General features: G+C 39.4%; 1 protein-coding gene and 1 long non-coding RNA gene across 11 annotated transcripts in view; one reads left to right on the top strand and one right to left on the bottom strand.

Moving 5' to 3' along the window:
* LOC116791185 (EVI5-like protein) overlaps positions 1 to 9362 on the top strand; it is a 99473-nt gene extending 90111 nt beyond the window's left edge. Inside the window, 1 exon segment of the mRNA XM_032696952.1 lies at positions 8097 to 9362. Within this exon segment, the coding sequence (XP_032552843.1) occupies positions 8097 to 8402 (306 nt within the window). The 3' untranslated portion in view covers positions 8403 to 9362.
* The window catches only part of LOC116791186, a 69431-nt gene extending 55584 nt beyond the window's left edge, over positions 1 to 13847 (bottom strand). For 9 of the 10 annotated variants that reach the window (XR_004358636.1, XR_004358640.1, XR_004358634.1 and 6 more), the window contains exons 1-3: positions 13683 to 13847; positions 13105 to 13238; positions 11843 to 11933 (exon numbers count right to left, since the gene is read on the bottom strand). This is a non-coding gene — a long non-coding RNA (uncharacterized LOC116791186). Of the gene's footprint in view, positions 1 to 5033; positions 6089 to 11842; positions 11934 to 13104; positions 13239 to 13682 lie in introns of those variants that run through there. The other variant, XR_004358639.1, reaches the window with a different exon arrangement.
* Positions 13848 to 15520: the final 1673 nt, after the last annotated feature.

Genomic DNA, 15520 nt, shown 5'->3' with positions numbered 1-15520 from the left:
TTAGCTAATTTGCTGGGATTTTTTTGCTTTTGGCACAAAATTAAATCTTAGAGAACGGAGCAGTAAAGAGAACTGCATACTAACACTTCCTATTTGAGAATGTCATTGTCTATTATATCAATTTCAAAATTACTTAGATTTTACGATGAAGCAGAATGTCTTTAAGGAATCTGAGAAGACTCAAAGTTGTTCTGAAGAGTTTAGATATTTTAAATTGAAAAGAAAATAAAAAGACGTGTGAAAGCAATAAATGAAGATGTGACCTATTTCCTGAATTTCTCTACTAAGAATATCCGACTGTTGCAGATCTTGCATGTCTGCCTCACAGCAAAATGAAGACACGGTTCATTGTGATTTCTCTTTCCTTTGCCCCCCCTTTTTTTAACATATTGTCTGGATATATTTTGAGGTCTAAAAAATGTATTCTGAGGTCTACATTTCATCTTTTAAATCTGTAGGGGTAGATATGGCATTGGAGAATCCAGAATGGCTTTGGTGAGAGACTGGGGGGAGGGCCCATCTCTGTAGCTTTTCCAGAATTTCAAAGAGGAGAAGCCCCTCCCAGCTGTCACCTTTCAGCGAGTCCAGGGTTGTTAGAGTCTCTTCCTCAGGAGGGACAACAGTGATTGGGTAGTGGGAGCAAATCGAGTAAATGGGAGTTCCTGGATTCAGCATCTGTTTGGTCAGGTTTGTTTGGGCTTCTTGAATCATCAGTAATTTCCAAGAATGACCCTTGTCTAGCACTGATCATGGCTGTTACTTAGAAACTGTTAATCCTAATTATGGCTGCATTTATAGCTATGGTTTTAGAAAAAAGCCCTTAATGCTAACTGAAGTGAAACAGGAAATTCACTGATGCTGAAATAAAAGCCACAACTTCAAGCTTTGTCCTAATACAGTTACAAAGATGACACATTGCTAATTTAGCATATATTTTTAAAATTTGTTAGAGAATGTGTCACTATTTCTAAGCAAAGAATATCGTACTATATACAATATGTGTTGTTGATTTTTACAAATAATCTTATTTTACATGTAATCTGAAGGTATATGAGTTGTCAGGAAAAGACTATCCTATGTCTTTTGCATATGATCCATATGTTTGGGTAAAAACTGCCTCATGCTTGAGGAAAATGAAGAATGTCTTCTAAAGCTGGTTTGGTTTTGCTTTAAACTTTTTCTTTCTTGCAGGATTAATTGAACCATACCTAATATTTTTTTAAATCTCAGACTGTCAAAAAAATGGCTTTCATTAAAATGCTCTGATACAATTCTGTCACAATGCATGTCTAGCAGTCCCTTTCACATAAGGAAGCTGATTCTGTTGGGAAAGTTTAGAAATCCTATTTGCATTGTAGCTGTACAGCCATTAAACTTGATAAGAATTGCTTTAGATGATGGATTGCTATTATTAGTTTCTGCAACCATTCGTTTAGCTCACCTTGTCTCCGTTTGTGCAGTGTTCATGTTGTGATGGTTTCAGTATGAATGTGACTCAATCATGTATTTAAAAATGGGCTTCAGAGAGTTTAAGATGTCTAAGGAGCTGCTTGTGTTCATGGAAGTGAAAAAGTAGCATGAAAAGGCCTGTAACCTTAACACTGTTCATTTCCTTTGCGTGCATGTGCAGAAATGCTTCTGCGTTGTACCTGCTGGCGGTAACAATTGTCTGGACTGATATTTGTCTCCCAAATGACAACATATTTTCCATTAATTCAGTTGAAGGTGCTCCAAGTACTTAATTTCCTGAGATAAGCGTTTTTCCAAAAGAAGTTACTGGGAGTGATTTTAAAGTAGTGATAGTGTACTACTGTATGCCTTAAACTGAAGTAATCTCATTACAAATGGGATAGTCAGCACTAAGTAGCAGTCAACTGTTATATATGATAAGGGATCCCATTAGATGCTGTGGACAGTCTCAGGACATTTTAAGAACTCCAATTAATTTGCTTTTATTCATATTAAATGTAATTATAATTTAACAGATCATAACTGATTTTTTTTGGCTTCTAATTAGGTTTTGACTTCTAAATCTCTACTTTCATCTTGCCAAATTGACAATGTTTTTTTATGCATTATAGGACAGGTATTTGAAAATGCTTACGACTTGTTTCTTCAGCTAGAACATACTTTCAGCAACATTCTAATGTTGACACAGGTTTGTTTTTTAAGTATGAAATCTTATGAAGAGTTCCTGTTACTAAGGTAGAGAAAAATAATGAGGGAACTCTGATTTTTAGATTCCTCTCGTTATAAGTAAAAGCACTGAGAATTCAGTATCTTTATTCTTTAAATAAAAATGTAACATCTTGCCTTCTGCCAAAACCAATTTTATTCACCCACGGCAGTGGTCATATTTTTATTGTATTTTGATCTCACCTGTGTATTGTATATTAAATAGTTATTGGCAAGTTTTGTTAAAACTTGTCTTTACTATTTCAGAATTGAGTAAATTTCAAGAATTAGTAACTGAAGCCTTTTAAAGAGGGCAGACAGTAGCACTTTAGTTTGAGTTTTCACCACTGAACTCCTACTAGCTTTAAAAATCTACTACTAGCTTTAAAAAATCCTACAGGTTACAACATAAAAATGTCTCCCAGAGCTTAAGCAGAACTCTTTCACAAAGTGCCACTTGAAAATATGACATATGTTCTCTAGTTAAAAAAAACCCAAAGGGTCTTGCAACTGAATAGCACCCTTCAAACTATGATCCTATGATTTAATATAGAAGACCTTTTGAATTGTTTTAAAACTTCTAAATTTCTCTTTACTGTTTCTCCTTCATGCCTGGCTCGATGAGGCAGTCAGCATCAGGTAAGAAAGTTTATTCTGAGGTTCAAGGATCTGATTGTTAGCCTTTTTTCAGCTCTTTTGAATTTGTGAAAATACAATGTTACTTGTTAAGAGTATGTACAACTAAAGTATTTTCATATGTTGACCAGCAGACATACAGTTTGTCTTTAAAATGCTGAATTCTTTAGGCAAGAGAATGTATATAAATGCACAACATCACTAAGATTCTGCTCTTGATTCAGCTGGCTTTTGAAAGGATGATGATGACATAGATTTTGGTCATATAATGTTATTAACCCTTTGAAATGTCCTAAAGACCATGTGAATGTGCTGTAGTGAAAACTAGGTTGAAGCTGCAGTCATCTAGACAATATGACCTGGATTTGAGAACTCAAAGCAAAACACATGGGTTTACCAGACCTGGATTTTTATCAGTTGGGTTTTTTTCACAGATGTGATCAGATTTGAGATTCTTGCAAAACTGAAAGAGTAAGAAACAAGTTCATTTAAATGTCACTTGTTGGAGTGACAGAGATCTAGTTCCCTTCACTTGGAGGAGCAGACCCAAAACTGAAAGCCTTTAATCAATACTGACTCTTTGTACAAAAGAGAACAGAAGTCTATACTCTGTTCAACATGACTGCAAGAAGAGGGTTGTTTTTCCTTCAGGGAAAAGGATAGAGTGGAACTAGGGTGTGGAGGTGTATGTTTGGGTTAGGTCCACACATCCTGCATTCTGAGTCCTTAATCGGATTTCCCATTGTCTTGATATGTTGGCTACACGAATAGCAAATCTTGGCATAATGCTTTAGTTCCTACTTTAAGCTCTTCTTCCATGTTCAAATGAAACACTGACAGCAAGAATCTCAAGTCTGTCTTAAAAAGTGACAGATGAGCTTTGATGTAAGGTGATTCATCAGTTGCAAAATCTAAGCCCTTACCTACATGATGGCAAACATAGAATTGTTAGTTACAAATCAGGAAAGATATTTTCAAGTTGGTTTTGAGAGTCCTGTGACATCACTGGCTTAGCACACAGTAGCAGCCAAATTGGACAAGGCAATGTTGGGCATCAATAGGAAGTATATTAAAAAACAAATAAAGGAGTTTATATTGCCACTTGGTATCTAGATGGATGTAGAGAGTTTAAAGAAGGCCTGTAGGGAAGTTAAAAGGCAACTGAAATGATCAGCTGTCTTGATCGCTGCCTGTTCATAAGGCTAAAAAGGAGTGGAACTCATCTGTTTTAGAGAGAGGGCTGAGGGAGGCATTGTGACATAAGGTTCAGAATCATGACCACAGAACTGCTCTTCACCACTTGTTCCTGCATTATTTGAATTCGAGGGCAGTTACTTAAAAGGAGTAGGAGATTAGTTTAAAACAAATAAAGGAATTTCTGGAACTTACTGCCACAGGAAGCTGTGGAGGTACACAGCAAATAAAAAGAAAATCATCAGTCATGGACAGCTGGTCTATAAATGTATGCTGAACCAGCTAGAAAGAGACTGCACTTATATTTGCTACAACTACTTCTGGACAAGTGGATGGGGGCTTGGTAATATGAAAGTTCTGTTGTCACTGCTGGAGACATGATATTGGGCTGGTGGACCAACAGGACAGTAATGTTCCTGCCTTGAAAAAAGATACTGCTTCTCCTGTTACAGTGCAGAGCCTCACTTGCTAGACTGTAAAGTTATGTGAGAATGCAAAACTTCATTTTAAGGAACATCTATTTTAGAGCCTTATGCTGATATTAGCCACTGCTATCTAACTGCACTGGAGCACAGGCTGTCTGCAAGTTGTTTCAAATGCTTTGAGAAGCCTTATAAAGCTTTTCTGTTGCAACAGAAACTACAAATAAATAGGCTCCTTCAGAAATGCTCCTGAACAAATATTCGATTGAAGTGCCCCTGAACTATCTTCAACTCTGAAAGTACACAAAACTGGAAATAGTGCACAGCTGTTCCCACCTATTCTGTTAAATAATTTTAATTTCTTGAAGATTACTTGCTTTCATCAACACTGAAGTTTAAAAGTCAGTGCAAAACAGATTCTACCTTCAATTGAAAAAACAACTTAAGTATTTTCAAGATTCCAGTGATGCATTTCTAATTGTAAAATAAAAGTAACATTCTGTTGAAGTCCAGATTTTGCAATAAATACAGACATTTAGTACTGATATTTAATGTAAAAGCATTTGTATTCAAATGACAGCATTTCCATCTTTGAGAAATGCAACAACTTGGGCAGGTACAAAGTATCTCAACTTCTCAAACTCCAAATGGCTCCCATAAAGAGCAGTAATGTGCATCCCACTGCCTGTGCTTTTCACGCATCTCACTGAAGCAGGTTGGAAGAGACCCTGGGAGGCCTCTAGTCCAACTGCCTGCTCAAAACAGGACCAACACTGAATTCAAAGCAGGTTGCTTAGGGCTCTGTCAGCTGGGTGTTCAAACTTAATGACGTGAAGAGTCAACAGCCTCTGAACAACCTATTCTAATTCTTAGCTAGCCTTATAGCAAATATTCTCCCTTCACATTCAAACACAACTTTATGGTTTGTGTTATGATCAATGTATCTTCTTCCACCATGCATTTCAGTAAAGAACCGGCTCTCTGCTGGCTTAAGGTATAAGCTCCTGCCCCTTAACCCTTAAGTCTTGGTGCCTCTCATTAATCTTTTGTACTGGGGAAGGAGTGAGGTAGCCAGTGTGGAATAGGACAGATGCAGTCTAACAAGTGCCAGATAAGAATCCATTCCCATGATGTACTGGTTGTGCCCTTGTCACCGCAGCCTAGTGTGCTGTTAGCCTTTACCCCTGCCTGGGGACACTGTGCATTCACGTTTAGCCTCCTGTGCGTCAGGTCCCCCATGTCCTCTTCAGCAGTGTTGCCCTCCAGCTTGTTGATCCCCATAATACAAATTCTACGCTGTAGTCTGTGCTTCTGGCTGAGGTGGCCATGTCTCAAGCAGACAGAAGTTACAGAACTCTGTGACCATTGATATTACCATTGATTGTCATGTATATTCTCTGCAGTACATTTATGTTTCTTCATAACAACCTGTTTCCCCTTGGATGCGAGGAGTACTTGAGAAAAAAGGCAGGCAAGTGTGAAGCTGCAGATCAGAGGTGTTTCTGGAAGGTCACAGATTTGTTATTTTAATGAAAGGACGCACAAAGATAACACCACAGTGTTTTCCTGAGCTTCCTTTAGGAACTGGCAAAGGTTGTGTCTATTCATGATTTTTTCACCAACAGCATTTTCCACAGACTCTCTTTTGGAAAGGTTACTACCTAAAACCATAAAACCATGATTTTGTCATATTACCGAAATATATTCATCTAAAGGTATTGTGTTTTAAGTCTTCAGGAAAACATCTGAGGTCATTGGCTTGGCTTTCTGAGTGTTCAAAACAACTAACATTGAGTATCAGCTTTATAATTGCAGGTGAACCAATGGCTCAACTCTGCAAACCTAAAACCATATAATTTCCTACTCTAATATGAAGTTTGTAGTCACTGGTACAGTGGATCTTTTTTTTTTTTCCTGTGGTGAGGGCGGAGAGAAATTGTTGGGTTTCTGTGTTTTATTTTCTTAGTGACTAAAATTGATAGCTGTTTTGGAAAATTCATGTGGTAGCTAATCTGATCATATTGCAGGATATTTTCAGAGATAATGTTTCTAAATAACACAAGAATGTCTGTATCAGGCTGTCTGTATCTAGGTATATAAGCTAGTAAAAATTATCTATTCCAGATATATGTTACTGTCCAGTATCTAATATTTGGCTTAAGCTTAATTTGCTTGCATCATGAGTTACGCTGTGCAAATGTGGAACTCTGTTCTGCTTGCCTTTATATAAGCAAAGACCTCATGAAACAACTGCAGCCTCTGTGTATGTGAAGACAACGCAAAAAACTAATGTTAGTGCACATAGTAAACAAGGTTTAGATCTACAGCATGTATCCATATTCCTAACAGGGATGTTCTGATATTAAAAGGTGAAGCTTTTACATGCTGTTAACATGTGATTTAATGGCAGTTAGTGTGATTATGACTCATGTGATTTTTTTCCAACTCCTTTTTCTCTTCTACACAAGCCCACGGTAAGTACAGAGATTCCTTCTTCCCCAAATGGACAGATAAAAATCTCCCACTGGTGTTCAATACTGAGGACATACATGCACTCCTTAATTATTAAAGTGAATATTGCTTCAGATTTCTGAAACATCAAATAGATTTCTGTAAAGAAACTCTTCAGGCATTTTATTCTTTCTATTCTCCAAGTCTCTCACTATGAAAAGTTGCTTACAAAGTAGCACTTGGTGCATCTTCTGTTTCAAGCTTTTGGAGTAACATTAGGAAGGTTCTGTAATCCATTTTTAATGTTTTTCTCCATCCTCAGGATTTTTTATCTTAATACTCTTATACTGTTAAACTGACCCTGAGGGACAGTTGCTACTAAAAGCTAATAAAAGTGAAATTATAAAACAAACAAACAAACACCACAAACCCAACCCACCTCTGGAATGTCGTACGTGAGTTATTTTTCATTAAATTAACAGGAGACTTCAGCACTTTAGGTTTTAGTTTTGAATAGCTTGCATGCATGGTTGTAATAGTGTATCACTCCATAGTGCATTGAATTAAAATATTATCTGTCTATGGTCTGACAGTCATTTTTGTCTTGTTTGATGTTCTCTTAAAATTGCAACTACAATCTATTTATGCTGTACAAAGAGATGTTTCTCTCATACTGCTTGATCTGAAATCTCATTGGATCTGAACTAGATAGTTAAGACAACCTTGCAGTGTAGACAGAACTAAACATATTCTCTGGGATTTTCTTCTGTGGCTGTGTGAAACTGGCAATATTCACTTTGGACCCCGCTCTTTGGAATAGGGGAAGGGATTTCTCAAATGAGAAGTCAGGTCATACAGGAGAGAATGGACCTGTAAAAGCAGATGTTAAGGCCAAAAGTCCTGTCAAAACAAATAGACCACTCTAGAAAATAGAAACCATCCTTGTGGGGATATTAAAGATGCAGTAAATAGAGGAATCTGTCATTACTGATTCTAGGTACCTTCATTATTAAGCCTTAGAACTGTAGTACTTGAGGTGATCATCAAACATGCTACTTCCAGATCTAGCATTTAATTGTATCCACTAAGAGTTCAGTGATACATTTCTTGAAAATGTGTTTGGTTTTTTGATTTGGTTTGGTTTTTGGTTGTTTGGGGTTTTTTTACTACTGGACTCTTGAGCTCTGATTAACTGTTAATTTCCACTTTTTTGAACAGATCAAATGTCTAAAAGGCCAGAGAGACTTCTCAGACCAACCCACTTTTGATGGGATTCACATTGTCAACCATTTCACAGGAGACGATGAATCATTTCATTCTTCTGATGAAGATTTTATAACTAACTCCATACAGGAGAGTGGGGTGAACTTTCATCTACCCAGAAGGACTGGTCAGATGGCTTTGGATCACACACTTGTAGACAGCAGTGACAGTGATACTGAAGAAAGTGCCCTTCAGCCTGGGAATTCAGACAAGATGGTTTCTAAGCAGAGAAGAATGGAATCTTACTCTACTACTGTGTGATTATCACTGTGACGAGCACTGAAGACTTTCCTAGTTCTTTAAGGCTGAAATTGAAACCATCCAGCAGTTAGCTTAGGCAACTATTGGATCTGGTGTGGCCTGTGATAAGAATAGAGATGTACTGTTTGTCTGCCTTCTCTCTTTGCCAAATCTTGCTAATGACATACCATTGCCATAAAACAGGCTGGAAAGAAGCTGATGGATGACAGTTCTGACAGTATTACTGAATGTTCTTTGGTTTAGAAACTGCAAATATATTATTTCTTTAGTGCATAAGAACCATTTTTGCTGTTCACAAACACGGGAATTATTTTCCTCAAAAGAAATTGCTTTTGTGCAATATTTTATGCTCTGAACAAAAGTGTATGTTTTACATTGTTACCCTGTTGTGATCAAGATGGACCCTAGTAAACCATCTGATCATGACACATATATATATAAAATTACCTTATGCTTCTCAATTACTTTTGGTTTTTTACTAAAGTTATTGGATGCCCACAGAAGGCTTGAAAGAGAAGCCTTTATCTGTAGTACTTCATATATGCCAATAATGGTCACTAATGTCATAAAGGTGTTTTCACCATTTTCACTTAAATCTATGTGCATCTGCTTTTGATGTTGCTAAATAATAACTGGTCTGAAATATATTAATTACAATAATGTTTATTTTGTACATATTTATATATCTACACCAAGCTGAAAATGTACATTACACCATTTTATATAAGGAATGTAAATGTTGCAATATTACTGTCTCTGGTATTCTAACAGGAAAATGAATTCTGTATATACACACTAGAAGTGAATTACTAAATAAAGGCAAAACACTAACTTTACATTCAGTTTCAGCCTAGCTACACTAACAAGCTCATGTCAGAAATGCTTGTTCAAAACACTATTGACTGAAATCTTTTACCTTCATGTATATGTAATGAAAATAAATTTTTCATGATTTAACAAGGTTGCAGCATTTACTGTTTAGTCACTTCCAAGCTACAGTCCTTGGTTACCACATAGTCACTTGTGGCCTCTAGATGGGTTCAAATAAGGTGAAAAATTATTCAGTTCTAATGAAGACATGGTCAATGCAGTGTAAAATATGTAAGTTCAGTCTTCTTACGGTTTATATTGCAGACCTATGTAGGAAGTGAGTTATTGGTGCTGTCACCAAATAGCTGCGATTGAGCAAAGCAGTGAGAGCTGAGCTGAGCATTCTGCTTTCAGTCTCCTGAAAACTGAGATCCAGTAAAATGGCTTTACCTTCTTGAACAGAACAACATATTCTCCTGTTGTCATATGAACACTTACTTGCCCTCTCAGACACATTCTAGTCAAGAATATTCTTAATATTCCATTATTGCCACGTTATGTAATTAAGCAATCCTTAAGACTTCTTTTAGCAATATTTGCAACTGGTACTGATGGGCAGCATGTATGTTAACTGTCTTGCTACTCACAAGCAGCAGTGTAGTCGTTTAAAACTGCAGAAGTGCGGAAGCACACTGCTGAATGCACCTGCCAGGCCCATGAGGCATTTCCTTTCCCTTTATTTGGAATGTGTTTTCAGAAACAAACAGCACGAGTGAGGAGATCAACAAATTTTCAAAGAATGATAGAGAAGGCCGCATGGAAGTAGCACATTCTGGGCCTCTCAGCTGTAGTATCTGCCCAGGTGCATCTAATTTACATCTTAAAGCAGGTAGGTGACAAATTCCAAATTACTGATGTCTGCAGCTCCTAACTTGCTTCAGTATTTCTGCAAAATTTCCCCACATCCTACCACTGATTATGTTGTTCCCAGTATAGCCTGTGGGAATTGCCATCTCTCAGGTGGATTAGCTGACTGATTCTTATCCCTGCTGAAAATTTTACGTGTGTAAAACCAGATTTTGTTCACAAATGAGTAACAAGTGTCTTTTTGCTTCCAACGAGCATCTGCTAACTTAAGTTTGCACCTGGATCATTGCTGCCCAAGAGGATAGGTGACAAATGTCTTGTTGCCTGTCATCAATACCAGCTGCAAGCCTCTCTTAAAGGTAATCTTCTGTAATAAGTGGCAGGCACAAAATTCAGTTAAAGAGCCGTAAAAATCCTCTCTGTTTGAACAGTGAAGTGTTATGATTTTGCAATAACTGCCTTAATGTTCAAGTGATAGCAAATGAGATTAGTTGGCAAGATTTATTTCCTGAACTTTTGTGGTCTTAAAGTACAGAATAAATACTGATACTGAATAACAGCATAAATAAAAATATTAAGGGAAACACAGAAGTCGACCAGCTACATCTAGTGATAAAAACAAGTCACTGGACATGCTGCAGTTTCAGAAGACTTGGCTATACACAGACTATCCTAGGAAGACAGCACAAGACAGGCTGCTCAGCATCATCCTGCTTTTTCTGCAACTCTTCTGGCAAAAAAAAGGACACTAATCTCTTTGCTATATGTATTATAATTTGAATATGCATGAGAATATTGTCAAGTCATTAACAGCATAAAAATATATTTGTCAATAAATAAAACATTAATTATGCTACATACCATGACCTTCTAACAAACATTGCTGATTGCTTAGATGTGCTCTAAAATGCAGGCTGGAAAAGCTCAATGCTAACGTTAAAATCATAAGGTTAAAAAAGCACATAAACATGAAAACTCAAGATTCTTGAATATGTAAGTGCTGCAGCTGAGAAACAGGGAAGGGGGATGTCCTGCTATGTATGGGGTTTATGTGTAAATTACATTTTTTGTAATTGTAAATTACAATTTTATGTAGAGAAAATGGTTCTGATTTCCCCAATCTGATAATCAAATGCCTTCACTAATTAATTTGCATTTTCTTATGAGTATTTTAAGTACTAATAGCATTTATGGTTAGACCTCTTCTTACTTAAGTCATTTCATATGTTAGAAGCTTTGTAACATTTGTGAAAAATTTGGAACATGACTATTTGGGAGAAAGTACATCAGTGAAGATAAGAAGCATGTATTACATTCACAGCTCAACAACTCTTTATTCTCATTGGTCACTTTTTTTTTAAACAAAAAGCAGGCCTCATCTACATACACATCCACAAAGTACTACTGTCCACTAAATTCAATTTTCAACTGTATCTGCAATTTCCTTTATTAAATAAATTGCTATGAAAGTGATTAAAAGAAGCATTCACGAAGGAGTTTGCATAAATTTAACAAAATCACTTTGTAAATTCTGTACTATTGATCTTGATCAGTACTCAACCCTTTTTTAGAACTGCAACACAGAAGGTAGTGTGTGTTTTTCTGGGGTATTTAATGTAATTACTGTTCTATATCAGAGACTCTGTTAGTGATTTAGTGAAACTTGATGCTCACACATTTCTATTTTAAGCTAGAATGACCTAGAGATACGTTAGCATAAAAATACCCACATTTTATATGGGATGTACTGCTAATTCTCTTACCTGTCGAGGCTCCAAGTAATGTAACTCATTTCAGGAGAAGATAGAGGATAATACAAATCTCCTAGGAGAGCCATTAGGCTAGTCCTGGAGACTAAAAAAAATCAACCTGTAAGATAGAGATTTGTACGGTCTACGTGGAAACTACGGTGTTATGTTCAATCATGCACTAGCTACTAATTCTGTGTATTGAGAGTAAAGAAAAGCTATGTATAACTAACAGATTTCTAGATTCAATTAAGTACATTTTTGTTCTGTGAAATACTTCTATCATTGTAATTACATCAACACGTTTTCTGTAATTCTCTGATGATTTTGGTTGGTGATGGAGGTTTTTGGTTTGGGGTTGGGGTTTTTTTGTTGTTTTGTTTTGTTTTTAACAAACCAGTCCAAGACATAAGAAAAATCGGTGAAATACATTTCCGCAGTAGGCTTTAGAACCTGAAATTCTGAATAATAGGAAATACACAGTAAATTGACTCTCAACATAACCTCTATATAGCATGGAGTTTCAGCTTCAGAGTGGAGAAAACATGTTACATATGCATACCTACGCATGCCCCGGCACTGACTAAGATACAACCGCTAGATCTAAGATACAACAGCTTAACACTCTCCCTTTCCAGGAATTAATACCTTATTTCACAATTAGGAAAAACAAAAGCAGTGTAGCATACTCTTAGAATTGTAGACTACTACCCAACTGACTGAAACTTCTACGAGAACTAAAATTCCAGTGAGACCATTTTGCATAGTCTATGTTCTTTTCATCCCAGCTTTCATCACCACAGCATACGGTCACTTTCCCTCCCCAATTTGTGCTTACAGAGATCATTACTTTTCTAATCTGCTCCGAGAGCAGCAGAAGTTACTTTGCACTTTTTTTGATTGCTGGAAAACCCAAGCAAAATCACTGATTAATTTCTCACATGTTTACATCACGTGTTTATGCCACAAGGAGAACCATAAAGAAGACACTGAACAAGATGGTGGAAGAAAAATTAAACAATAAGCATCATGTTTAAAAATAGGTTTTTAAAAAAAAGTTATTAAAAAAAGACACACTTCCCAACAGAATGCACGCTACTACAAGTTCTAGCAGCTTCTCATAGTGAAACTGTTCTGCATAACTGTGCTCCCAAGTTTTATCACTTTAAAGTATGCACGAATTCCCTCCCAGTATCACCCTCTTCGCTGCCTTCTCCCAATCCTGACTTCCACACACAAGAAACTACATCTCCTCCCCTATGTACCAAGCAGCTAACCTGTCAAATCCTGGTGTTCAGATTCCTGTTGTGAAGTATCTCATCACTTCTGATCGCAGATCTCACCTGCAGCCCGTCAGGTTTGGCGCCTTATCTGATGTTATCTTAGCTCTAAGAGTGACACCAGGCAGCTGCTGTGAAGAGTGCAATGAATTACACTCAATAGCTCTTCAGTTTTAAGCACGACTATAATACAATCGCACCCTACTTTAAATCCCTCCTCTTATTTCTTCCCCTATTTTGACACCAAGGGGTAGCAATCATATACTTATCATTGTATTCAACTGTATCTTACCAAATTTTTACGTTTAACTTGGGATACCACACTCCCTTTGGGGGAAGCATTAGAGCAGCTCCGTTAAAACTCAGCCCTACACTGCCCACGAACTACAGCCCTCCGCCAACTTAGGGCCTGGGTTTTGGCTTTTTCCACCCTGGGACACAGAACACTTGGCATTGTCACAGAGCTCTTGCATGTCACACGATGGCCACTGCACAGGCAAGACCACCTCAAAGGTTACTGAGCTGCGGCGCACACGTTACGCAGTAAACCAAGAATAAAAGCCGAGCCCCTTCACCTCCGTTCAGCGTGCTGTTACTGCAGATAGCAGCTCTTCTCGGCGTGGGGAGGGCCCTGGGACGATGGCTGTGGGCGGCTCCCCGCGCGGCGGAGGCAGCGCTCAGGGCTCCCCTCAGGGCTCCCCTCAGGGCTCCCCTCAGGGCTGAGCGCGCGGGGCCGCCTCGCGCCGCCGCCCGCGGGCACGTGGCACAGCGGCCCGCGCGCACGAGGCGGCCCCCGCGCACGAGGCGGCCCCGCGCCCGGCCCCGGTAACACCGGTACCCGCGGGGTGTGCCGGGGTGTGTTCGGGTGTGCGGGGGTGTGTCCGCACACCTTCCGGCGACAGAGCTGAACCCGCCTGAGGCCCCGCTGGCAGCCCCGGGTCATCCCCGGCAGCACTCGGTGCGCAGCGCCCGCGTTCCGCTTCCCCCTCCCCACCGGCGGCGTGAAACAAATGGCCCGTCCAGCCGGGATTCCGGGAAGGCAGAGTCTATTCCAGGCACGAACTGGTTTTGCAAATCACGAAACACAGCCGGTTTCGTACCATTTCCCCTCTAATCGTTTGAGAAAACTGACGCCCCAGAGCCAGATGTCTGTTCCCGGTGCCCATGAAGCGCCCACCCTCACACGAGAGATTATATGGCTGTATGTGAAGCATTCGCTTGGTTCACTCGTTGATTTCTTTATTTCTGCTGAAGGGTTTAACCCGATTAGGGAGCAGAAGGTGAGGAAGGGCCGTCCGCAGGTGGGCCGAGCAGAAGGGGCTGGGCGCAGTGCCTCCCGTAGGACAGCCCCGAGCGGAGCCGCTCGGCGCCCGGCAGCGCATCCCGCACCCCGCATCTCGGATGGCTGCGAGCGCCCTGCGCACCGAGATCACCGCGCCTTACAGCGTGCTGCAGCACCTGTATACATTTTGAATTTACATATGTAAAGACGAATATGTATTTTCTTGTAACCAGGTCACAATTATTTATGAGCTAATTTAATTTTTTCTCTTGCCTTCATTACATCCAGTCAAAGCGCCGTGTAGCAAGGTACTCAAAAGGGTATGAGTTTATCATCCCATTTCAGAGGCAAACGAGAAAGACTGTTTCTCGAAAAGTCACAGTGAGTCAACGAAGACGCATACACGAAATTAGACCGAGTTGTTCTAATCTGGTTATTTCTACTGATTCGAGCATTGATTTTTGAAGCCGAAGGCGTGAATGATTTTCAGAGTAATCAACCAAAGGCGCAGCAAGGAGACCGCGGTACACAGCTGCCGTAAGTAAAACTGCTGTGCCCAGCACCAGGAACTTTCCGGCAATAATGAAGGTGTTAAGGGCGATGTGTCAGTCGTGTTCTTCAGCTTCCTTTTGTGTCACACGAAACCATCAGCAAAAGGTTGGACAGGTTTTCCCGTGATGGTGTTTGCTTGCTTAGTTAGATTTTGGGAAGTCAGGTTAATCCTATGTTCCACAGGGGCTCAGTGACATCAAATGACTAATGTTTCTGTGAATGCTTCGGGGGTGGTGGCGAAAAAAACATCTGCTCGCAAAGCCAGCGTGCTCCAGGGCGTGAGGGAGGCTGAAGCTTGCTTCTGTCATGTCCGACTTCAGTCTCAGTCGTTTCTGAACGGAAAATGGTGTTAAACCTCGACTGGCTCACTGCAGAGCCGCATTTTGAGGGGCCCTACAGCCATCGAAACGATGCTGGTGACCCGAGATGTCTAATAGCGAAGCCCAGAACCACCTCAGAAAGATACCGGAGACCCGAGCTGGATTTCCTGGCTGCATTAGGAATCCGAGGCTAGACCTGGAAAACTATGTTTTGAGGTCGTGTGTGAGTGTGTAAAGCAAGGCGAGCCTTTTTCTCTTT

This window comes from Chiroxiphia lanceolata, chromosome 9, assembly GCF_009829145.1.
Source record: "Chiroxiphia lanceolata isolate bChiLan1 chromosome 9, bChiLan1.pri, whole genome shotgun sequence".
Lineage (NCBI taxonomy): Eukaryota > Metazoa > Chordata > Aves > Passeriformes > Pipridae > Chiroxiphia > Chiroxiphia lanceolata.
Note: the sequence above shows the minus strand (reverse complement) of the source record. Positions and strands in the feature narration are given on the sequence as shown.